Raw genomic sequence first — 26285 nt, forward strand, 5'->3', positions numbered from 1 at the left:
TGTGTAGTCTGAAGGGTGAAGAGACACAGAACTTTCACACACTTAAACTAATGAGAGTTTTAGTTGCAGTCAGAGAGCAGTGTGAGTTACTGTTCCTGAGCCCTGTGCTGGACATCAATCGTCCTGAAAGGCCTGAAGGCGTTACTTAGTTCCCTTTGCTAAACTGCACCCATCGTTGCCCTTTACACACACACACACGCACAGAGAGAGAGAGAGAGAGAGAGAGAGAGACAGGGAGTCCTGAAGAGTTGAAACCACAGTTTACAGTAAGGTATTAGAAATTACATCTACTGTATGGAGTGGGCACATCAAGTTTTGTTAAGTACCAACCTAAATATCTAGTAACCTGTCTGAGAACTACGACCTTTTGATTTTACCCAGCACTACTGTGTGAATGCACATGCATTCTGGTGAAATACATGTCAAAAGTAACACTGCTAATGCTGTAGCAACACAAAGCACATTATTACATGATTTAAAGTGACACACACACAGAAGTAAGCATGGAAAGGAAATGAAGGCACACACCTCAGTGTACATGAATATGAACACAGTGTGATTTCATTTAAATCTGCATGTTTTAATATGAAGGAAATATCTCAAAGAAAATAATAACCTAATAATTATACTTTATGTTTGTATTCCAGATGCTAAATTTGTATTATTTGTATATTATACAATATAACAGTATTTTAGTTGAGTCTGCGAAAAAATTTCATGCAGATCCGTGCATAATAATTCACTGTAAGAGTGAATAAATCATTGGTGAGATGCTGTAATATATGCTTTATATAGATGCTTTATAACATTTATTTAACATCACAGAAGCACTATAAATATTTTATTTATTCTCTAGATAATATGAGTATGGGGTTTGTGTACAAGTACCGTATATCAGCTGTTATCCATTTTATCTGCTGCATCTATTTTATTTTTGCAGCGCCCTCCTCCAAAATTCTGTTATACAAACTACATTAACACCACCTCCTCTCCTCCTCCTCCTCTTGTCTCCTTTCTGTCCAGCTCCTCTTCTGTCACTCAGGCTGGTGCCCTAAAACTGTCCTAAATGACTTAATCTACAGGGTGACAGTACTCTAGAGAGGCTGGTGAGTGAGGACAGTCTCTGTGTGCTGTAAGGGGATTGCTGTAATTACTGGGATCTGTGCACCGTATTTATCTTTTCAAGGGACGGGTGATCCTGCCATAAAAAGCCCAACATTTGGCAGTTAACTAATGCACACCATTAGATTGATTGTGGTGGATTTGTGTTTGTGTGTGTGTGTCCCATATTTTGCTACTGCTGTCATAGTCTGTGATGTGTGTTAAATAATGCTTGGTTGTTCTCTGTAATCCTGATTAAATGGGGGGGTCAATGTTTGTCTGTTAAACTTTTCCACAGACTCTCCAACCGTGACCTTCTACAACTAGTTTACATAAATGAACTGGCTTATGAGACGTAATTAGATGGAGATGGGTAGATGAAACGAGACGAGGTTCAGGTGGCAGCGGATGTTAGTATCACTGTCTCACCATCAAATTAGAGTCACAATTTATTGCAAAATAAATAGAACCATTGTCTGATGTGCTCTGTTCATGAACATAAACCTCAGCAGCTTTCAAAATCTGACATTAGGAGTAAAATACAAGAGAGAAAATAATGAAAGAAAATGAAATTATCACTCTTCTTGGATGTGGCAGAGAAACAAACAGATTGACCACGCTCTTCTTTCCAAAATCCTCCCCCGTGCAAGCAACATGTTCCTCACGTCCATCTTGGCTGTTTTTTTTTTTTTTTTTTTTCAGATATTTGGTGTCAGTTTGTGTGTGTCTGTCTGTGCATGTGTGTGTGTGTGTGTGTAAATGTGCACATTGGTTTGTGTGTGTGTGCGGGTTGTGAAGACGGAGGCTGCACCAGGCTGTCCAGCCTACACACAAACCGTCCCGTCGTTAAATCACCTTACTGTTCTATCCACCATCCACTGACTGCCCTGAGCGTGTTTTTCATTTGATGTGTGTTTTGGTTGAAATGAAAGACACACAGGGAGATGAGAATAAAAATAAAAAAAAGGGGCTAGTGAGAGAGAATGCATAAACATTGGAGGTTAAATCACCTTAATACGTCTATGTTCTCTTTGCATTAATGAAACTAACTTTTAACTCTCTGGCTCTCATTTTAATCTCTCTTCTTCCGTCCCCTTTCTCCCACTTGTTCCTTATTAATTTTTATGTTTCTGACCTCAGAAACGGACATGAGTACACAGATATATTACAGTAATTATCTAATTTTACTGTGCCATTAAATGTCACAGAAATCCAGAGTTATGACATTAATACAATAAAGAGGTTTGGGGCCAGAGAGATGATAACTTACTGCTTGGACCAATTTATAGCAAACTACAGTGGATTTTTGCCAGCTTTAATCTGGAGACCCGCATTCAACTTCATGTATTAATATCAGGTTAAAATACAGCGCAGTCATGATGAAGATATTTCATGATGCAGGACACTATTTTACCTTCACGTCCTCATTTCTGTGTTCAGACGACCTGGTTTTCCTGCAGACTTTACCAAAATATTATATTTAGATTCTCCTCATTTCCCAGATTCTGGCCGGCAATAGTGTTATTTACTGTGGCTCTGACTGAGGCACATTTGGGAGCAGTTCAAATTCAAAGCTGTGCCAATCTACTTGTTCCTTTTTTTGTCTTTTTTTTCACCAACCCCACACCCCTCTCCTTTCCATCTCCCTCTATTCCTCTCACTCACTCCCCACTCCTTTCTATGTACCTCTGTCCCAGTAGATGGAGATGTGAAATATTTAAAACTCACTTTGTTGTTTGGGGACAATGCACTTCAGCAGATGGGCCATCGCTGCACAGACCCCAATGTATGCAAATCTCCATACAAAGCAGCCCAGGATGTTTTCAATATAACACAAGTGCCTCAGGCCTTGTTTTAATCCCTCTTTACCCGCAGCCAATGCACTGTTTTATCCAGTCAAACGCCTTAAGCGCTATGTCAACTTGGACATCTGGCCACATAACTGAACCCCTCAAAAAAAGCTGTGTGTATGTGTGTTAGGAAGAGGAGAGGAGAGATAAAGGTGATACAGTGCTATTCTACTAAAATATGTAGAAATGAAATGATTAGTGATGTTTTTACTGATGGAGTACAATGTGAGACCAGTCAGTGTGGAGTCTGAGGTGGATTCTTCGCCCCATCACACTGGGGGGAAACAGGTGCCAGTGTTGCTTTCTTCATTGTCTCTTAACTTGTTTTGCTGTTTTTCTCACTTGTTTTTCTCACCCCCACCCTCTAGGAATAGGCAAGCACACACATGCAAATGTGTCCACAGATGCACCAACACACACACACACACACACCTTGTGTACACGAAAGGTGTAACACACACCACGCTTGCCTGCAAGACTTTGTGGTCAGAACACTGATTTCTGTCGTTGTGACATCTGAAGGGCGCTACAGCACCGCCAGACACCTGGATGCACATGGCATCCTTCACTACTGTGTGTCAAAGTCCATGTGTGTGTGTTTGTGCAAGCTAGGTGTGTGCTAGGTGTGGGGGAAGGTGCCATAGAAGGCAGTATCTCCTGAGGGTAACTCATGAGCTTTTCCTGGATGGACCACAAGTTCAGACGCTTGTGGCTATGTTGCATGTCCTCATTGACCTACATGATACAGAATACGCACAGACATGTATACATGCGACATACCTGCATGGAAACCTACATGAGTAAACTGCAAGATTCATGGAATCGCATGGGAGAAGGAAGTCACATTCAATCATGCAAGTCTCAGTTTATTGGGTTTGTAAGTTATCTAAACTCTTAGAGATGTAAGATTGTTAATATGTTTTATTATTTATTATACCTGCATCTAAATAATTAACACACATGTAAAAATATGCCCTGCAAGATTTTCTTTATTTCTCTCTCTCTCTGCTGTCAGTGTTGATTAACCAAGTTTGAAACTGACTACTTTTTCACCTTAAGACGGTGTTGATCATGATTAAATTGATTAAAAATGTAATTGTTTGTCTCGTTGCGTAGGAGGTGCTGATGTGTAGTTTATCTGGTAGCTAATGACTTTATGTTCCTGCACTTTCCTATTTAGGGCCTAATAAAATCATCAAGATTGAATTAGCAGTACAGTGTTTACACGGTGAGGAATACTGATGATAAATATGTTTCTCTGCACTTGGCTATTCAATATCATTATTTGCTGGGTTTTTTTTATCAAATTGTTAAAACGTGTTCAGTGAGCAGCCAGTATATATCGGAGCGCTGTAAGCATATTCCTTTTGCACTGTGTTTGTAGCTGGCATGAGAGAGACTGCCTGCAGCTTGTGTGATGGTCTGTGGATATGTGTGGATGTGGGGGGGTGGCAACTTGTGTGTGCATGTGTACTTAAACCTCAGGCCATGAAAGTGTGTGTGTGTATGGACCTCTCTACGTGTGTGTGTGTGTGTCAGGGAAGAGTGTAGGTGAGTGCAGAAGACAAACCTGTCAGTTTCACAGCTGGTTTCTCTGGCTGCAGGGCTCAGGCCGGAGCAGGGTGACACTCAGCATCACAGCACCGCAGCACAGGGCCTGGGGTAAACACACCATCATATACTGAATGCAGACACACACACACCTTGGTTGGTTGCCCTAACCCATAAGACCAAGAGAAGAGACCAGTGAAACACACCACCTGGGCAAGTCATCATATCTTGTCAAAGATTTCTTTTTTTTTTCGTTTTTGGCTCGATGAAGGTGTGAACAACATCACAGAGCAGATTGCCTGGCAATGGACTGACCATCATGTTGTAAGGAAGGGGCGGGGGAGGTTGAGAGGAACGCAGAGTGAGACAAATAACAAGAGAAAAAGTATAGTGTAGGATGAGAATGGGTGTAATCTGAGTACTGGGTGTTGGCCTCTCTTCCTGCACCACGAGCAACAGTCTCTTGTTTGCAACTACAGTGGTCACTCTTGATGTATGATGACGGGAGTTGACGTTGACTATTAGCTGGATGGTGAAAAAGAGATAGTATTTCTATCCTTTGGTCTCATTTCAGGACTCGCTTCATAGTGTGTTCCCAAGCGGAGTGGACTCTCTGTGGGGAAAAGAGCCTAAGGCAGTCCCCACCACTGCCGCCCTCCCAAACAAAGCATCGCCCCCATCTCTCTGCACCATCACACGTTCCAATCATCACTATGATGGAAGTGATGGCAATTTCTTTGAGGGTAAAAGGAGGATGTTTTTTTTGTCCTCATAAGTACAGTTTACAAGCAAAAAGCACATCAAGGCAAGTCAAAAAGAACTGAGGAGACGCAGTCATCTACACTGAGATAATTATCATTCAGTGCAGAGCAGCAGAACACAGGTATGCTCAGGCAAATAAGCAAGCACTTTGTGAATTCTGTTGACATTTTGGAAAGAAAGCCCAAATTGACCCAAAGTGAGTCAATTATAAAAATAAAGTAAACATGTTGACAAGAAAAATGAAACTGTGTTTTGACTGCTGCTGTCGGGGGAGGTTTCCCTGTCTAAAGTTTACACAGCAAATGATTCTGCCTCAGTGATTCTGCCCTGGATACGTGTGTGTCAAGTGTGTGTGTCTCCCTGTGTTTGAATGTGTGCACTCAGCGATCAACTTCTGCTAAATACTAATTACTGAATACTTAGTACGGATGCCCTTTCTATTGGGTCCCTTTAGTATAAACATTCATTATGGCTCTTTTTCTCCTTTGTAGCTCCATCATCATTATTCCACCACATCCCCCCGAGGAGCGAGACAGAGCCGAGGCCGGGGCCGGGGCTGGACCAGGCTGGGGGAGAAAACACTGTAGAACCAGAGCACCAGGACCTGGAAATGCACACAAGTGATATTTGTGTGAGGAGATCAAAAAGCATTTACCTTTAGATGTTTCCCTGATATGAATATTCAACATCCTTATTGAAATCTAATTTGGGTCTCCTTGTCTCAGGGGTCTTTTCATCAGTGCCTGTTGCCTGAGGCCACTGCTGATTGACAGCCAAACTTTAGTAAAGAGCAAGCAGGAAAAAAGGGGAGATCTGGTGGTGTTGGAGATGTAAGCGGTGTGAAGCCAGGGAGAGCTGGAACAGATGAGTGGGGGGGGGGGCAAAGAGGGTGAGGGGCGGTGTATTTAACCTCCTCAAACAGAATGCTGCAAATTATCAGATGGATGTGCATAAGTAAATATTTATATTTATTTAACATTTATTATTTCAATCAGACCCAATTCTGTTTGCAAAGGATTTATAGTTAGATTTATATTTACAAAAAATATACTGATTAGCCAATTAATTAACGAGCCTACTGTAAATCCATTAACTTGTTAATTGTTTGTTTTGTTTTAGTTAATTTAGTTAGTTTTATAACTTTATAGCTTTTGGTTTCACATTAATGCTCAGACAATGTGACATTTTTATGATTTTTTTTTATAAAATACGAAATGTATTAAAATAATAAATGCCAGATTGATTGATGACACACAAGTTGCACATATTCTGTTCTTGAACTCTTGTGTAATTTTTAAAATGGCAACCATTTTCATTGTTTCTTGATATTTTAAGGACCAATCAAATAATCAGGAAAATAATACTGAGATAAGATAAGTGCTGCCTTTAGCTCTAGCAATGAATACTGGTCTCAAGTATATCTTATCAAAAGACAATATAAAGACTGACTTACTATATTTACCTACATTTGAGTATTTCATTTGCTTCCTCTTGTCTTAAAACTAAGCATGTGACTCTTTGTGCCAAGGGCATAGGACCATATTGTCTTCTGAAATTATATAAACATTTGTTCAGTTATTTTTCTCTGTTTCTGACGAAGGACCTGTGAACTCTAAAACCATCCATTTGGCAAAGGAAGAAAGAATATCAGTACTCTCGCTCTGACTCTTTCGGCAGGGGAGAGATGGTTTGCAGTGATGAAGTGCATTTGTGTGTTTGGCTTATATAATGACAAAATATTAGAGACTGGAAACAGTCTGAGCGACTCCTATTGTGGCTCTGAAAACAGAAAACATATCGATGCCACAAAGGGTTGAAACCAAACATATCTGTGAGTTTGCAAAAAGAAAAAAAGATGTATGCTTTAAGAATGAATATAATATATTAATATTCCTCCTGCAAGTGAGGCTGATTTTTCAGAGCCATGTGTGTATCTACACCAACACGGTCCTCATCTGGCCACTGGGCTGAGCAGGGTTTAATGTTATTATTGCGCAGGTGTGGGTCTTGTCCCTCAGGGTTCCATTAAAATGATGCCCCTCTCAATAGTGGCTCCATTTGCTCTTTAGATTTAACACAGGCCATATGTCTAGCAGGAGGCAAACAGCTGATGGGGTTTAATTGACAGAAATCAACATATTTGGTTCTGTGTGCTTATGTGTGTGTGATGGTGTGCTAATGGCGGCATCAGGGGATCCCTTTACAGGGTCAATTATGTATCAGAAGGAATGGAGAGACATGTCGATAAAGAGGAGAGGAACTCAGTGTGGAGACAAAGGATGTTGATATAACCCTTCAGTTCGGAGCTGACATTCTTGTCCATTCCAGGAACACCGCTGTGTACAGAGCATCGACTTCATGTTTCATCTAGCTTCACAGACATAATGCGCCACACTGCAGTCAAATCATATAAAATTACCTCTGTCATGGAGCTGATTTAGGCTCAGGAGGGGACCCGAAACAAACGAGTGTGTCCACCACTGAGTTCAAACCTAATCAAACACACACAAGGCTCTAAAATAACATAGTTTGACGGTTAAACAAGTTCAAATAAAAACAAGTGGAAATATTTCTTGGATATATTGTGAAGAGATGCTTAAAAGTAGATCCAAGTCATGAGGGATAACAAAACATTAGGCTAACAGGCGCAACGCAATTAGCACATAAAACCTGTCAATGGCCTTCAATATCACAGCCCTCAAAGGAGTGGTAGACTTATAAAGACTCCTGATCTATTACTACAAAGTGATTAATCCTCCTCATACAATGACCAGTCTTAAACTGGGCCTCTATATTATTAGGTAGCTCTATATGGCACTTTAGCTTTGCACTAATTAGCATTCAGATCAGGGGCTCGAGAGACACCCCCTCCACCGCAGAGGAAGGACATAGGATGAGATGGCGACACAGTGAAATGTCATTAACTTGATGTTAATTACTAATTAATGGGGCTATTTCATTTACATGTATCTCTGGCTCTCTGATGGGCCCTGCATTTATTGGGTTACTCTTACCAGCCAACAAGTTGGGGGAGGGTTTCTCTCCCCCTCTCTTCTGCTCTCTCCCTTAGTGTTTCATCTCTGCTAATTAAATAGTGGGCCACTCATCATGATTATGTCTGCTTTTACAACACCATTTTACATCAGCGAGAGCACTCCAGTAAGTCACTTGACCACCTCTTAAACAGTGCGTGAACTTCAAAAGCCAAAATTCACTGCCAACCCACTCTAGTCCACTGACTTCTATCTGACTTGTTACTTTCACTCACTTGTGACCCCCCCTCCCTTTCTTTTTATTGCCACGCAGCATCCACAAGCCACCGGTCTCCATGGCAACCTGAGCCGTTCTGTCCCATGAGGAGAAGTGGGTTGGGTTGACTAGCGTCTGGCCATTCACACGTGGGTAGTGCCAGCTAGCCAACATGGCACACAGCATCCTGCCATATGGTGCCACCACATACGTCCTGCTGGCCCGGACTCGGAATCTGGGCTTGCAGTTAGTGTGAACAGACCAGACCTGCAGTAGAACCTGTTCAGCAGCTGATCCAGATAGAGCACAGTATAGATATACATTCTCAAGAGTCACAATGGAACAATGTTGCTTGATTATTGTCATGTTATGGTTGGAAGGTAGGTTGGAAACTCTTCTTTCAGTCAGATATCATTGGATCTAAGCTGTAGAATAATACAACTTCAAGAGATAATTGTGGCTCCACAAAAAAGGCCTCCATTCTGCCATGTTATAAAATGTCTTGGAGTGTTGGAGGCAGCCTTTGCTGTCCTCATCATTGGTACTGTGCTGCCTCTCTGTGGAGCTACCAAGAAAATACATGCAACAACTATGAATGTTGACAAAATATATTTTTATTCAAAGTTAATAGATTTTAAATACCACATATTTTAAAAGCATTATAATACTGCATTTTCTTGCAATAATGTTTTTTTTTTACATCATACATATGTTACAGATTATCAAAAACTAGTTGCCAGAAGGCTGCAGAAACCTACAGTACAATATGTTGGTGACAGAACTCCATCTAGTTCAATTTCATTGTTTCAATTTTGCGGAAAACAAATGTATCAAGTGATGCAGTCAGCTGTAAATAATGCACATACATTAGCAGGCCAAGCATCGGAATCTGCAACACCTGGTTAACAAAATAAAGGCTGATCATTTTGTACAGAGGCTAATAATTATTACACATGATCACTGACATAAATCGGATCAGATCTAAAAATAAATTACTCTATATAGATTTTGCGTCTTCTAAATGCACGCACAATTTATGTTTAATGTACATAAAATCTTTATATTTGGATGAAATAAAGTTACTTTCCTATTCCCACATTTTTGTAACAACAGACACCAACAGACTTCCAGGTAAAGCCTATGTGCCGTTTGTGTGTAAATAACAATAACATATGACACAAAAGCAACACAAATCCAAAGATCATTCTTGCAGCTCAAATCAGGCACAAAAGCATGAATGCATAGATTTAAAATGTGTCAAGTAAGTGTCTAAACCTAAGATGATATCGTCTGCATGAAAAACATAGAATTTTAAAAACTGTGCTCTGAACATTAAAGCTAAATGCTACAATTACTTAAACATTCAGCCCAGAATGTGCAACTTCCTTTATGTTGCAACACGCTCTAACCCAAGACATCATATTTAATCTGCCTGCCACACAACATTCACCATGTCACAGTGTAACACGGACACTGCCTAAAACTGCCTTAATGTGACGGATCAGAGAGAGAGAGAGACACTACTACTGCTATCACCATGACAACGGATCACCATTCCAAATACCAACATCACTTCCTGTCAAGTGACCAGGTAACAAAGACGTTAAGTGCAATCACTTTCATGTCTACCTGTGCAGTTCCCACCAGGATGATACTTCTTTTTAACAAAAGAACTCTCACACTCACACTCTTACTGCACCAGAGTGGCCTACATGTCTGCCGTTTCACAAAACATGTTAATTTTCTGTCAAATAAAAATAATCTCAACAAGCAATATAAATATAAAGGTACTCAAAACATTTAAGTGAGGTATTTCTATTACATGCAGTTACATAAAAATGTATTTATTTATTCACTCACCTTTGGTCTTCTAACTAAATATTAAATTCTTTGAGATAACAATCAGAGAATGCGCTCATTCAAAGCCTCCATTGAGCTTCCTGTGACCCTGTCGGTAATGATAAGACAAGCTCGTAACCGTGGAGACGGGCACCACAGAAGGTAAATCGTACAGGACATTAGTGCGTCTGCCAAGTAATTAGTGGCTGGGTAATGAGGTGTCACTCAGACAGTGATGGGTGAGCAGGGCATACTAATAAAAGACTTCAGGTATGAGGGAGGCTGGACTCTCCTTGCGTCACCCACGCCGCCTCCCCCATCCCTGCAGGGTAAAAACACACCACCTTGGTCTGTCACAGCTGTCAGAGAGAGCTCCTGAGACTAACACATCCATCACTCTCACAGCTTCTTCGACACAATCACGCACAAACAGTGAGCTATGGCTTTCAGATAACAATCGCTGTGGCTTTTCTAGTAACATAGTCTGTAACGACGCCACATGCCACAGAAGCTGGCACCTGGAGGTAGCGTAGACTTTTCCTCTACTGCTCCACTTCCTTTCTGATCATTTAAAGCTGTGTTCCTCCATGATTCAAGGCTGCAGCACCACAAGATTCTTCGGTAACTTTGTGCAGCTTCTGCTGTGTGCTTTTCAGTAACTGCTGCAGGGACTTCTCATTTTCTCCCAGATATCCATTCGATACTTCAATGTAGATAATGGTCTGGCTGCTGATTACCCAAGGTCACATCTCCCTTGAGACACAGCATTCTGGTCCCACTGATGACTGATGATAATTTAGATGTGGATGTTGTGGTGGCGGACTTTACTAGAGTCAATGTCAACCCGACGGGCCTCAGCAAAGGCCAGGAAGGTGCAGAGGCCCAGCAGGTTGATAGTGGTGATGAGAGCAAATACAGATGCCCACGATCCTGTGGCCTCGATGAGATACCCAGAGAAATACACCATTAAGACCCCTGCAAAAGGAACACACACACAGCAACACAAAGATGTAATGATGTTTTATGTAATGGTGCCGTTTAGCCCCCCACCACCAAATGCAAATAACTCTAGAGAAAATGTCAGAATCCTTTCCCTCACAGGACCACTGACTGTCATCTATGTTCCCTGTATTATTCATCTGACACAAACTTCACTCTGCTGCCTTGATGAAATATGCATGGTACATAGGAGCCAGCGTGACTGATGTATTAGCTCAAAGTTTGAATTTAGAGAAGTGAATCAATTATTTCATTTAATCGTGTTAGTGACTGCTGCTGAATGATTCATTGCAGATATATATTCTTAATCAAGAGAATCTCACCTGAGAAAGCGCCACATGTATTCATAACACCTGTAAATGAGACGAACAAAAGGCAGTGCACAATTAATATTTCACCGTATTGAAAAAAAAAATCATCTGTAGAAAATAAACTTACCAAATAAAGCTCCAGCACAGGAAGGAGCGAGATCCTGCACATTTACAGAGACGCCACTGTAAGAGAAATAAAGTTGGCTCAGCCTGACAATTTCAGACAAAATAACAACGTAAAGAAAGTGGACACAGCTGTATTTTGTACTCATCACTGAGCCAGGAAAACATACAGTCATACATTCCAGTGACATCTGACAACACCTTACAGACATCATACTAGTAATCTTTCCTGTTTGATGGTTCTGCCCCAACTCTTTTTGTATTCCTATTATCTACCAATCCCTTGAAAAGCCTCACACCAGCCAAGAGTTGATTCCTTACTTTCTTATTCTCCTTTATCATTTTGAAACTGATCTTGTTCCTCTGCTCCTCAGCACTCAGAAACTATTCAAAGCACATAAATGAGTCACACTGTTGGACTGGTTAACATGTTGAACATCTTCCTTCATTTGCATGAACACAGGGTGCTCCGTATACACAGCAGTATTAGCCAGCCAAACGTGTATTAACCTGCACTTGGAAGTAGTCCACAATATACGCACAATATGCTTTTTTGTGAAATGCTTTCCTAGTTGAAATCTTTTAGCTGGGTCTGAGAAAAGGAAATTACATGTTTTTTAGAAGTTTTGACCTTGGCCAGAACATTAACGCTTAAGATAAGATATCATATTAAACATCAAACAACATTTTAAAACTAGAAAATTTCACAAGAAATTTTGAGTGGGCCAATGCGCGCTCGCCCACACTCTGCTGCCGGTTCGCCCCCTGTATTGACACGATGCCGCCACCGCCATCACTGGCACATGTCAACAACGCCACTGATGACATTTCATGCTTTTTCAGTGTTTCTGATTGGTTTTACATAAGGTTTAATAGGCCCTAAGCTTCTCCATTCATTCTGAATGGAGGAATCCTAAAGATGTGGATGCAACTTAAGCAGCCATAAGGACAAGTTGGGCAAAACAGATGAAGACGAGGACTCAATATGATAAAGTCCAACTACTACCGAGTTGTCTAAAGTTGAAATGAATATTCTGTGTAGAGGCATGCCAGAACGATAGGCTTCCAAAGTTGACTGGGTTTTGTCAGGGGTCTGACCGATTTCCCATTATTTCCTATGAGGAGGGTTGTTTCAGCTTACCCAGCTTGCCTGTAAATATGGTAGGTGGTACAAACATGGCGCCTCAATATGTCAGAGGTCTAATGTTTACCTACATTTTACATTTTGAATGAAGGTTCTGTGTGACAGCATGCCCAAACGGCATGCCTTCAAAGTTTGACAGTGATTTGATGCCTGTGGGGAGGGTTGATCGCAGTTTTTCGGGATTTTTTCGGATACCGTTTGTCCGATCGCCACCAAACCTCAGAGGGTAGTAGTCCTGACCGAGCCGGTCGATTTGATGTATAATTTGTAGGGGTGGCTAGCGCTAGTTAGCTCTATAATGAATTTGGGGCTTTTATTTTGAAAATCAGTGTGTGTCTGTGTAAGTGTGTGTGTGTGCGGGGGTGGCTTGGGGACACTCCCTAATGCATGTTAAAACATGTTTAAGTGTTTTATTTTGAAAATCTGAATGTCAGCCATATCCTGTTATTGTGCAGGGTCTTTTATTTTGAAAATCCCTGTTTGTGTGTCTGTGTGTTGGCAGGTGTGTATAGTGTGTGTCTGCATATTTCTGGGTGGCTTGTGTGTAGTTTGCCAGGCCTAGTAAGGTGTGTAATGATTTGGAGGCTTTTATTTTGAAAATCAGTGTGTGTGTGTGTGCGTGTGTATGTGTGTGTGTGTGTGTGTGTGTGCATGTGTGAGTGTAGTTGTGTATGTTCCTGTATGGTTGTGTATGTATGTGTGTGTCTGCCTCTGTATGGATCAATACAGTGTAATTACATTGGGTTGAATGAGCCCAATGCATTGTTAATGGGAGCGGCCATCTTTGGTGATGTCATCAGAGAAGCCTCCAAATCAGTTAGAGCACCAAATCAGTTAGAGTAGGTTACCATGGAAACGGCTGCCTCAACCCCCCCAGCCCCCCTTCTGTTGCAGAGGTGTGTGTGTCTGTCTCTGTATGGATCAATACAGTCTAGTTACATTGGTTTGAATGAGCCCAATGCATTGTCAATGGGAGCGGCCATGTTAGGTGATGTCATCAGAGAAGCCTCCAAGTCAGTTAAAGCACCTGTGGAGGTTACCCTGGAAACGGCCCCCTCGGCCCTCCCACCCCCCTCCCTTCTGTTGCAGAGTGAGAGAGCACAGACTCTGTAGCTGCTTCTGAGAAAACTCAGAGGCAGCTAGAAAAAGCCTCCCAAACAACTTCTTTTTACTGGACAACGAAAAGTCACAGAGGAAAAATTCTTTCACCGTGAGCGCCAGGCACTTGTCTACTAATGCCATTTTCAAATTCATGTGTTTTGATCGACGTATGTGATTTTTCTGGCAGGTTAGAAATGCCTTGCCCATCAGGATTTTCATCTGAAATCTTGGCCAAGTTTAACATGGGAGCGGATGGGAGGAGGGAGTGGCGCTCCCTTCGCTTGAGGGTCACCTGACCAAAAACCGTGGGTCACATGACAAAAAGGGGCGCACCAGCTTGTCCGGGACAAAAATCCCTACGTTTTGATAGCATATTTATGTATGTGGAGCACCCGGTGTGGCCACAAATTGAAGTAGTTTACCTTTTTTTTCTGTTTTGGAAAAAACAGGGAAAGTTAGAGTGCGTGACATCATCCCACTCTAGCGGAGAGAGAGAAAAATGTTCCAAACCCACGTCAAAACGTAAACTGCCAAATCTCCTAAACTAAGCAAAATTCAAGCACACATGTATATAGAAAAGATGTAGGTCTACTTGTGCTGATTCCTCTAAACCGAAAATCATGTCTGTAGGTGACAGTATGCCGGCGCTATGTGGACTCAAAGAGACCCCGGTTTTGGGGTTTTTTGCCTTTTTTTCTCGCTCTCCCCATTCACCGTCTATGTCGTTCGCCCACTGGTTTTTCGCGAATAACGCGAAAACCGTACGTCGGAACGGAAAGAAAAGTCATAGCACACCATTCCCGATATGGCCGGACGTTCTGTGAAAGTTTCAGGTCGCTGGCGCAAAAGCTGTGGGACTAGTTACGCGGCAAAGTTTTGTCCGGAAGAAGGAGAATAAAGAAGAATAAGTATTTACAATAGTAATAGTGGAACAATGCCCTAGGGCAGAGCCTATTGTAAAGCCTGCGGCTTTACAATAGGCTCTGCCCTAGGGCATTGGCCCACTAATAAGATCCTTTTTTTGGCAATAACTGTTATGCTGATAAAACACAATGACTAACAGACAGTGACTGGGTCCAATTAAACTAAACAAACAGCAACTGTAATAAGAGCTGTGAGCTGCTGTGTATTTCTAGGTTAAATGTGACTATCATTTAGAACCTTTAATTGAAATGTAATATATATAATAATATTGTCTGTAACACAACATTGTACTGCTGTCCTTTAACAATGGAAATGAACACTATATTTACAAAGTGGTAGATACAGGGTGTATAAGAAACATTGGGCGCTCATACCTGTGGCTGAAGGTGGTGAGTCCCATGGTGGCAGACACAAATGCTACAGCCCAGGAGAAGGTGGTGTTACCACACAGAAGAAGGGTAAACACACTGGACACACCCATGGAGAAAAACTAACGGAGGAATGAATGCAGACAAAAACACACATAAATAAAATGAGACTAAACATTGAGTTGAACGTGCAGTAAAATGATTTGGCATGTGTTCTACCTGCATCAACTTCCTCACTGAGGCTGTGTCGAAGCCTGAAGGAATCAAGAAAGAGAATAGGGTGGTCTGTTATGAAGCTGTTTTATCAAGAACGATTAAAAGTAATCCTGACGTCTATTACCTTGACTGATGAGGTGGTCAGACAGACAACCGCTGAAAAGAGATGAAGGTATGGCCACCAGCCAAGGAATGACATTAAACACCCAGCCCTGGGGGACATTTATTGGGCATTACTTGACATTTTATTAACAGGAACAGTCGGTCTGTTAATGTTTCACAAAGCAGAGCAACCCAAACACCAATCTTTTGTAAAGTAGACATCCCCATTTTAGTCAATTGACTCTGGTGTTTTTGCATAAATCAATAACCCATCCAAGCGCTAACAGCCATATACTGTAGGTAGGTGTAAGAACCTCATACAACCCTACTTTTTAGTCTCACAGAGCCGTGTAAGCCACAAATAATCTCCCTTTCCCCCTTGTGCCTGTTTTATTTATTTTTCCTTTACTCGTTTCTTTCCTGTGACGCTGAATGTACATCTGAATGTACCGGTACTGCCAAAATGTAGGATGGTAGCATGGTTACCTTAGCATCGGGGAAAGTGTCCTTAAAGAATGTTGGCAGCCATGACAGAAGAGTGAAGAAGGTGCTTGCTGTGCAAAGGTGCGTCACTATCACAGCACTGATCAGGGAGACAAACAGTCACAATCAGTGCATTGCAACAACATTTAGAGACTCCAGAGGCTGTTCAGTTTTGTTAACACATACCTCACTTGGCTGAGCATTGTCTCACTGGTTTGACGGCAGCTTGTTTACTTATCTGTGTCTATTTACTTTTCTTTCTACATCACATCTATGCAAGCTTTTGGCAAGCAATTATCCAGCTATACATTAATAATTACCATCTAATTTGTTACTTACTGAAGCATATAAATACATACATACAATGTATATGCAATTATATGCTTCCTCCTATTCCCATCGTTGCAAAACACAAACAATTACTATAACTACCATTTCAAAATTTGGAGGCAACTATAAATCAGTCACAGGATAATAATTCAACTGTGATGCAAGCTTTTTGAGACAGGGGAGTGGCACAGAACATTCAATATTTGCTCAACACACACACATTATCGCGTTATCTCACCAGACTGCAGGTTGTTTGAAGAGGCGTAACCAATGTCTTTTGGACAGTTTGGGCTGGGCCCCACCACTGCCCAGGGACTCCAGGGTAATTATAGGCCCTGCAAACACAGATGAACACAGGCGCATGGGCATACAAGAGGGCACTGGCTCCAAATACACAAATAAGCTGGTACAAGATAGGAGCATGTAATGACAGTACTACTGATACAGCTACAGTGTCCCTTGCCTTCTCCTTTGAGTAGATATTTCCACATGCAGTAGGCCCACAGGACCGAGAGGAGACCAGAGACATAAAAGACACTCTGCCAGCCATACAGGTCCAACATCAGGGAGCCGGCCCCACCAATCACCAGGGTGCTGCCAGGAAAAAAAGGTCACAAGACATGAAAACTCACACTAACAAAACAAGATGTGAAAGATGGATTGGGCAAATACATGACACCACCTAAACCACATACACAGCACTCCCTTTTGCATCTCACAACAGTCGTTTTCTGGCAGTTCTTTTTCTCATGATTTCTCATTTATTTACACAGCACTTCACTCACCCCAGGTAGGAGCCGCTACCCACAGTGCTCATGAGGAAGCCTCGTTCACTTTCCACCACCTTTTGGGAGCAGAGACTTGCCAGAGAAGGGTAATGAACTCCTAGGATCAAGACAGAAGAATTGAAGAGGCAACAGTTGAGGTAAAATAAACATGTTTGTGAGCAAATGGGAATAACACATTATTATAATGAATTATTTTAAATCTGTCTGCATCTGAGGATTCATTGTGTGTTTTCTTTACCCACAGAGACAATGGGTCTCTGTGGCATCTTATAGTTACATAATGAGTTATGTTAATTATACTATAAGAGTAGGGCTCAGACAGTTTTGCATAACAAGCTTATATGTTTAGATATAAGACCATAAGGGACATGAAAAGGTTTAGACTTGTTTTGAGTATATCCCTAAAAATACATTATTGAGAGTCACTATGAATGAGATTTGGTTCAGATTGTTGCTCTTCTACATATCAGCAACATCAGACAGCTAAAAGAGAAGTGCGTGCCTTTACACATGTGACACAGCAGCAGTAACTTCATTAATTACTTGTAAGTGACACGCGGAGACAGGACAGATCAAAATCTAATAAAAAGTCACTTTCAACGACTGAGCTGCCACACAGATCGAGTTTATTAGCTGCATCACGTCTTGAGGTTGAGTCCTGCGCTCCATCACAGCTGTCAGCATGTTTTTATCTTATCAGTTTGTTTACTAAAATCTGAAGTTATTTTCATATTTTTGTTTTTACTTCTTATTTTGTGTTTCAGGCTGTTGTAGTGAGATTATGGTGCACATGGATGCTTCCCAAATCATTTCTGTGTTTGTTTTCGTGTCTGTAAAACCTGTGATTGCATTATTGGAGATGCATGTTGATGTCAGGTATAAACAGAGGTTTCATTTCAATTGATGATGCATTTAACCTACACCACCCATCTCACCTTGCAACAAGCCCATGAGGAAGCGAGCCAGCGTCATGGAGAGTATCGGCTGGGAGCAGAAGTGGGCCAGGATGGGGGTGAAGGCTGTCATTGACCCCCATGCTGCTGCTGACAGCAGGAGGACCTTCTCACCTCCCACCCTGCGGACACAGAATACAGACAGCTTGTATTAGTTCAGCTTTTGAATGCTCACAGAGCTGCATACATAGCAAGTGAATGCAAGTGTAGCAAGTGTTATTAATATTTAAAGGTAAAATTAGGCCCTAATGAGAGTAATGAGAGGCTCATCTAATGACACTGCATGAGAAAAACTTTAGCATTGTTGACTACATGATCTTTCAGACTGAGCAAACACAAACCATGCTGCCTGCGTCACTGCAAAGGCAAATAAGGCAAAAAAAGGAAGCTCAAACAGGTGCTGCTGACAGACATTAGTTATGCTGCATAACTCTTGGCTGCTGATGTTATCTCCCAGGGTGACCTCATGTAATGTTTCTCACCGATCACTGACGTAGCCTCCGAACACTTGTGTGAGGCAGTATCCCCAAAAGAAGCTGCCCAGCACCATGCCGGACTCCCTCTTGGTCCAGCCGAACTGCTCTGCCATGCTTACGGCACAGATGGGCATCGCCACGCGGGCACAGTACAGGAGGCAGGTCCCGAGCAGCAGCACCACTGTCCATACCCTCGCCACTGGCCTGTAGCAGAGGGAAGCAGAATGAAATGGAAGTTATGATGCAGAACTTAATAGTTATATGTCTGCATGTGTATTGCCCTAAAACTTGCCAAGGGTGCACCCTGGCTCCTCCCTTGACCCCGCACAGGATGGAGAAGGTTGGAGAAACTCAAAATTATTCAAACTGATTGAGTCTTAATTGAAAAATAGAACTGTCTGTATGATGCAGGATATCAAGCATTATGATTGATGACTGAGGAGACAAAGATTGTATTTGCTACCTTTACTATGACTGAACATCATCATCATTAGTTGCCAAACTTGCTGGTATTTACATTCTTTAGTTCATAAAATGGCTTAGATGGGGTTAGACTCAATTAACAACATAGTAAAAGTTTATAGCAGTTTTGATAAAGGCTGCACTTCCTTCTTCCATCGTTACAAGCCACTTGGCCTGTGTGGCACTCTGACTCCAACTTTAAAAGTACTGAGCCATGATAGGCCAGAGGTGAGACGTGTCGTTTTACCACAGGGGCACGTTGAGTTGGTTGACGGATGCGCTACCTTTAAAAAAAGTATGATTACTATTGATCTGTTTTTAAACACTTCTGATGAGCCACACTGCCGAGAGACCAAACGCGTCAAAACAACCAGCCCTGTTGAATAAATGTTTCTGCAAAGTCTTCTGAATGTTACCTTGGCCAGTTGGTGTTGTGTTCAGCCCACTTCTTGTGAGATCCAGGGACTCCGATCTTGTCAGGCGGATGGTTTTCCTTGTGACAGACCAAATCTGGACTATAGTTCTTGCCATATTTTTGAATAACTGCCATTCAACGCGAAGTGGCGACAGCCTCTGTTCAAATCTCTCCGGCTATTTACTTTCAATTTCTCCGATCAGTCAGAAAAGTACACACTGTGGAGGAAAGCCAGACCTGTGCGCAATCATAGCCTAGGTTTACGTTAGATTTCCTTAACCTGTACGGCTGCACGGCTCTAACAAAAATCGATGTGCGGGAACTGAGCTAAAGAGGAGGGAGTCTGTTTTTCCTGATGCCCAAGGAGGAGTAATCCACGTGTCAGTTTTTCTCCCCCAGCCTCCTCCTCCTCCTCCAGCCAGCCAGCAGCCACGCACTTCTCCTTCTCGTCGGTAGGGTTAATCAGGAAGTGGTTCAGCTGCATAGTCAGCCGTTTTATCCATTTCAGTATCATCCGAAATATGCTCCTCTGGCTGCGGGGCCCATTCCAATCATGACGGTGCAATATTGAAAATGTGAGCGTGTGTCGTCTACGGGTACCGGGATGTTGTTTTCGGATGATGATGATGATGGTGGTGGTGGTGATGATGATGGTGGTGGTTCCTTTTTAGCTGTGGAGCTGATGTGGTTGTGGGGCAAAGATGTGCGCGCGCAGTGGCAGAAGTAGCAGGAAATCCTCTGTCAGTAGTTCACATGTAGCTAATGTAGTAATATTAACATATTCTACGTGTATACTACTAAATCAAAATATCCTACTTACGTACTTAAATAGTTGCAGAAAATTTTTTTTATTTTTAGAGTCTGTTGCTGTTTACTGAAGCTGATAATATAGGAAGATTATCAATGTGACCCCAACTAGGAAAGAAAAAAAGACATTAAATGTTGTAAAATTAATATTATCTTCTAACATCTGACAAATGTAATGGTAGTAATACCACTTGTCTCTTAAAAGTAGTAAAGTGTGGAGTATAAATATGAAATTGAGATGCTAATAAAGTAGACCTAAAATTTACTTAACTACTTAGATTAAGATTAACAGTACATTTTTCGCATGATACTTTTTTACTACAATTCAGAGGGAATATATTGTTCTATCAAAATAAAAACAACACACACGCCATGTCCCACTCCCCAGTTTAAAAATTAACTTTTATTGCAAAATAATGTACCAGCAAAAAAAGCACATCAAATATTGCAAAACAGCTATGTAAATTCTCCATCCGGAAAACTGCCTCCATGTCTGTGAACATAGAGATATCCATTCACATCTTTAAAACATCTACAATAGTTCAAAACACTATAAAACTGAGGCTTACACAGTCACAGTACGCTGCAAAGTTTATAGCATTCCAGCAAACTTATCTGAAGGTTTATACTTGAATCTAAAATTGACCCTTGGAAGTCACAGTAGCTTGAAACACTATGGATCTTGATTTGGCTATAATGGTCACATAAGAGTTCTAGCTGATACAATACTATTTTTAATGTAAATATTTTTTGTAGGGTAGAAATATCTGTTTATTTGAAGCAATGCACACTGAGCCAACCATTCTCCCTAATAAACCTTTACCCCCCTTCCCTCCCAACCCCAATCCCCCACCCCCAGGTGGTCACACACACAAAGTGACAGCCTAATTTAGGCTTTATTCACACCCTTGTATGCCATCGACTTTCCCTGCCAACAGACAGAAAAACTAGTGTAACTGAAATATACTATTTTTACATAAACAAATGCGTAAATGATAAACCAGGTAAAATAATTGACTGCATGTTACTTAGAAGTCATTTAAAATGCCATCAATCCAGTTTTCTGCACAGAGTTATTAAAGTATCAAAAAGCAACCCTTACAAAAAAGAAAAAAAGATGTACTCTATATGAGTCACTTTCTGGGGGTATAAATAGATAAGGGAAATATGTCCATTCTGTAATGCTGTGGTACTTTTTGTTTTTAATCACTCTAGGTCCTTATTTTGGGTCTTCAATGGTTCCCTTGCTGAGGTCAGTCATTTTGGGATACTTCACTTTCTTTTGGTCAAGTTCATTTTGAGCCCACAGCAGCAACTTCAGGAGTTTGGCCAGCTTGGGTGTAGACTCTCTGTTTTCATAATCTAGCACACACTGATTCACTTCACTCCATACCTGAAAGCCAAAGTCACATACAAGTTAATGCTTCGTATAAATATAGAAGATTAAATTACCTTTGAGCACTTCTGCGTAATAAGAAATATAGAATCTCACAGAAAAGGGCCATGTTCAAAGGAAAAATGAGCTCTCGTATTTTTACTCTACCTTTTGTCTCTGCATCATATTGAGCAGATCTCCAAAAGGTGACTCCTCTGGGTTGTCAAATGCCAGCAGGGCCAGTGTCCTCTCCATCTCAGTCAGACACTCTCGGCTTTCCTCTCCCTGTTCTGCCAGCTGAGACTGGGCAAACTCAAGGGCTGCTTCGTTCTCTCTTAAACGAATCAACTCAATTAGATGCTGCTGCTGCAAAATGCAAAATACCATGAGTGTAATCAAGAGTTAAAAACATATTAGCAAGAAATGTGCAAAGACAAGACATATGAACTGTACTGTACTCTACCTGAAGGTGAAAGTAGAGGTAACGGTTTGTGTCCAGCAGTTCTGGGTGCAGACTGTTGATTAATGCAATTGCATCCTGAATCTGTCCCTTTAGGATCATTTCTCTGATCTTAATTCTTTCGTCTAGAGAATCCAAGTCTACGCTAGGCTCTATTCCAGACTCCATCCTGAACTTCTCCGCTGCTTCCTTGAAACCCTCTGTTGGAACAGAAAACACATCACTTGCAAACACAAAAATTATCTTTATGCACATCAAATAACAAACATTAAATGATAGAAAATGTACCTGTGACTAGGTAGTTCATAATGAGCCTGTTCATGTCAGCTCTTTGAATGTGGACATTGTTGAGTTTATCCATCCACTCATCCCTTGTTATGTCGTCTGGCTTCTCTGCATAACTCATTATGATAATATCCTGAAAGAGTTTAGGAGGGTTGTCAGTTACCGGGACACATCTAAAACACAGAAAGTACTGAATTTTTGATCAGGACCAACAGTGGATAATTATAGCTCCTCATTATGACAGCACCATGGCACCGGAAATTTTCTAAGTAACAATAGTCCCAGGCCTGCGATCAAAAACACAACATTGAAGCCTGGATTTCGTCAACACGAACCAAAACAAAGCCAAGTTACGCGTTACGACGCACTTATTTCGGACATATACACGCGAAACGTGAGGTATTCTACTTCATAATCTCCTACTGATATCAATCTACTACTCAGAGTAAACGTAATAGATATTTTGTTCAAAATACCTGAAGATTTTGTCGCTACTTCCCAGCAGCAGCTAGCAAGCTAACGGAGAATGAGCCGTTTCTTCTTCGTCTTCTTTCCTTTTGCTTATTTCCGGTGGACTTTACACGCTGTGTGCACACTGCTGCCCCCTACCCATATTTTTGCAGAATCGCATAACTAAGCTCTTATGACAACACAGTTAGTAATGCTTATTAGGGCCCGAGCACCGAATGGTGCAAGAGCCCTATTGAAACCCTTAGGATTATTAGGGCCTGAGCACCGAATGGTGCAAGAGCCCTATTGAAACCTTAGAGATTATTATGTTTAGGGCCCGAGCACCGAACGGTGCAAGAGCCCTATTGAACCTTTTTTTCTTTCCCCTCCTAAGATCGCATTTTTGGGGACGTTAACATGCCCCAAACCTCACCAAACTTGGTGGAAAAATTAATTTGCCCACAGGAAACAGGAAGTCGCTATAACTTCTGTGTTTACTGTCCGATCTGTACCAAATGTCCCATGTATGATCAAAGTCTGACCATAAATACATCTATACAACAATATTGAGGATTTGACACAGCGCCACCTACTGGCTACACAAAATCTTGTGTTTTCATAGGTTTTTGTGCCTGCCCTTCTGGCCTGCTTTGAGTAGGGTCATGAAAATTGGCACACATATGTATCACCCCATAACCCCTCCAAACCCAACAGGAAGTGGCGATTTGTGACCCTGCTACAAAACTTTTCACGCCTCACATTCTTCATCCAATCAAGCTGAAAATCACTGTGTCCACTCAGGACACCATTGGGAATAGACGCATTCCAAAAAGTATTAAGGTGTGGTGGGGGCGTGGCCTCAAAGTTGACCATTCGCCATTACAAAAGAACTCACTGTATTTGTTGCCCTAACGTGTAGCCCCTCTGGCCAGTTTGACACAGCAGCATTAAAATTGGCACACATATGTATCACCTCCAGACGCACAAAAAAGTCTCTTGGCCCGTGAGGGCCTGCAATGCTGCTTGCAGCTTTAATATTTACTTGCCTTTTATTATCTTCCATTTAGCAGCGTCTTCACTTAATGCCCACAGCCTGCCCCATGAACACAGACTTGACTGTGCACCTTTATAACGTTTGTACTAAAAAATGTAATTTAACTACACATTGTTATTTTCCATTTTAAGATGTGTAATTTTAAGATTGATTATTATAACCTGTTTATATATCCTGTATATATAACCTCATGTGTACTAAAATGGAAATCAATTATATACACACATATTTTTTAGAGAGTAGGTAGATTGCCAAAAAGTGTGGACCCTGCTGGTGTAGAACTTCTTTTTTTGCCATTCAGTGAACTTTCGGATGCCTCCTGGACGCAAATTGAAAATGGATGGATATGAAGGGTTGCTCTGAACTGCTGGAGAATCAGGGCAATTCAGAGCTTTGTATGCCTCTGTGTGTTAGCCCGTCACCATGGTAACAGCAGAGGAGACCTCCAAAACCACTCCAACTTTGAGAACCTGGCATGCAGAAACGATTTGGAATTTGAAAATGCTGAATACAAGTTTGATAGAGCAGCATCTAATGAGCGTTTTAAGCATTCTAAAATGGAGTCTGTAGCTTGAAGTTTGTAGGAGGAGAAACATTTGGCAGATGCCCCTCGTTGGAGGGCTCTCTCATAGACTCCCATGTTAAAAATGACACAGAAATTGCTTAATATTTGAAAAATTATATTTTTTTGAAAAAACTTGAAGTTGACCCAGAATGTCCTCTGTGAGATGAACATTTTGATAGTTGAATGGCTGAAATCGGTCAATGTATGCTAAAGATACGCTGCGCCAAAAACATACAGAAGAATAAGAAAGAAGAAGAAAGAGGGTGAAGAGCAAGAATGCAGCAATCAAATTAATAATTGCTTTGAATAGCAGGTGAATTATGTGAGCTTCCAATAATACCTGATGCTTAGAGAGACTGTGACTGTAAATGATGTTGATGTGGATATCTAGCAAACAGCTCCATAATGATGAATATGGCAGATATAATGTGTACTGATGGATAAAGAAGTAGGTGAACGGTCCTCTGTATCCTCCTCTGTGTCAGCCTGTCACCATGGTGACGTCTGCCTGTGTAAGTGACCATGAAAGCACAGGTGTGTTCAAGTCTTTCTCCCCCTCTGAGGACAGTTCTTATGTATTCACATGCATTTTTACCCTTTAAACAAATGCTTCATGTGTCCAAACCAAAGCACTCAGACAAAAAAAGTAAAAACCGTGAGAATCCAAAGACTTTGCTCTACAAAAATCTGTGATTTCTTGTTCATGGTGTAAAAGATGTGGAGTTGGTGGTGAGTTACATAATAGGTTTTCTCTGGGCTTGTTGTTTCCAGTTTGTATTGCATGTTAACGGAGCAAGGAAACAGCTGGTGCTGGAGACCAAACGGATTGGTGAGACCAAAAGGAACTTGATATAAAACTCTTAACCATTTGTCATTGGCCATCAGCAGTAGTTGTTGTTAAATTGATAACTTTATAGATGACATCCTTTTCAGCCAGTTGTCTGTGTGTTTCAGTAGAACTAAAAGCGTCCCTTCTTTATACTCATATGTTATTTATTGTAAACCATCTGTCATGGAAGCAGATTTGTTACTGTGTGTTTCCAATACAAGCACTGAAAAACCTACCAAAATGAATCCTGGAATTTACAAGAAGACAGTGAAGGCAGCACTGAACCCCTCAGAGAGGACGAGGCTGATAACTGGGAGGAAAACTGGGGAGTAGAAAAAAGGGGGTGGATACCAGCTACGGATCAACTTTAGATTTTTTGTAGCTTATAAACAGACAAACACCAGAGGGCGCTAGAGCAGCTACACAAAGAGGCCAGAGAGATTCACTGTGATGCTCGATAGTGTTTTATTTTTCATGAAAGCAGAACTCCCTCTAACATCAGTAACATCGTTACATGAAGAGAGGAGAGAGAATAAAAGACGTAGAAAAGTGTCTCAGTGAAGCCTGGGCTGAAGCTGAGATACAAGAACACAGATAGAAGGCAGGTTCTTCTTTGTGGTGGAGGAGACAACACAGGTCTGTCAATAAAAGCACATCAGCATCAGGTTAGAATGGGTTTGACACTGTGCATGTGCAGGCATGTGTGTCTTTGCAGGTGTGTGTGTGTGTGTTACCTCCAACATTTCAGTATTTGGTCCCCTGTTTTTGTTTTTTTTCAAGAGCAGCACTGTGAACAGGAGATGCAGAGTATTACTCAAAATATGCAGGTGAATCAAAGATGGCGGACAGACTGTAAATGTTCTCTGACCTCTTACCTCTTCTTCTGTTGCAATAATTGGTCATGCATCCGCCC

At 41.4% G+C, this 26285-nt stretch overlaps 2 protein-coding genes across 2 annotated transcripts; both read right to left on the reverse strand.

Annotated features, from left to right (window-relative positions):
* Window positions 1–9105: 9105 nt before the first annotated feature.
* Window positions 9106–20232, reverse strand: slc17a9b (solute carrier family 17 member 9b). Its single transcript, XM_028410764.1, has 13 exons — window positions 19549–20232; window positions 18677–18874; window positions 18177–18316; window positions 17239–17338; window positions 16917–17047; window positions 16692–16788; window positions 16127–16223; window positions 15663–15750; window positions 15542–15576; window positions 15329–15444; window positions 11790–11845; window positions 11675–11704; window positions 9106–11327 (listed from the first exon to the last, which is right to left on the reverse strand). Exons 1-13 carry the CDS (start codon window positions 19680–19682, stop codon window positions 11149–11151), a joined length of 1401 nt encoding a protein of 466 aa, XP_028266565.1. The 5' UTR covers window positions 19683–20232; the 3' UTR covers window positions 9106–11148.
* A 497-nt stretch (window positions 20233–20729) lies between these two features.
* On the reverse strand, window positions 20730–23049 carry LOC114438631 (glucose-induced degradation protein 8-B homolog). Its single transcript, XM_028410125.1, has 5 exons — window positions 22951–23049; window positions 22478–22607; window positions 22193–22389; window positions 21898–22095; window positions 20730–21747 (listed from the first exon to the last, which is right to left on the reverse strand). Exons 2-5 carry the CDS (start codon window positions 22593–22595, stop codon window positions 21574–21576), a joined length of 687 nt encoding a protein of 228 aa, XP_028265926.1. The 5' UTR covers window positions 22596–22607; window positions 22951–23049; the 3' UTR covers window positions 20730–21573.
* Window positions 23050–26285: the final 3236 nt, after the last annotated feature.

Source organism: Parambassis ranga, chromosome 7 (assembly GCF_900634625.1).
Source record: "Parambassis ranga chromosome 7, fParRan2.1, whole genome shotgun sequence".
Taxonomy (NCBI): domain Eukaryota; kingdom Metazoa; phylum Chordata; class Actinopteri; family Ambassidae; genus Parambassis; species Parambassis ranga.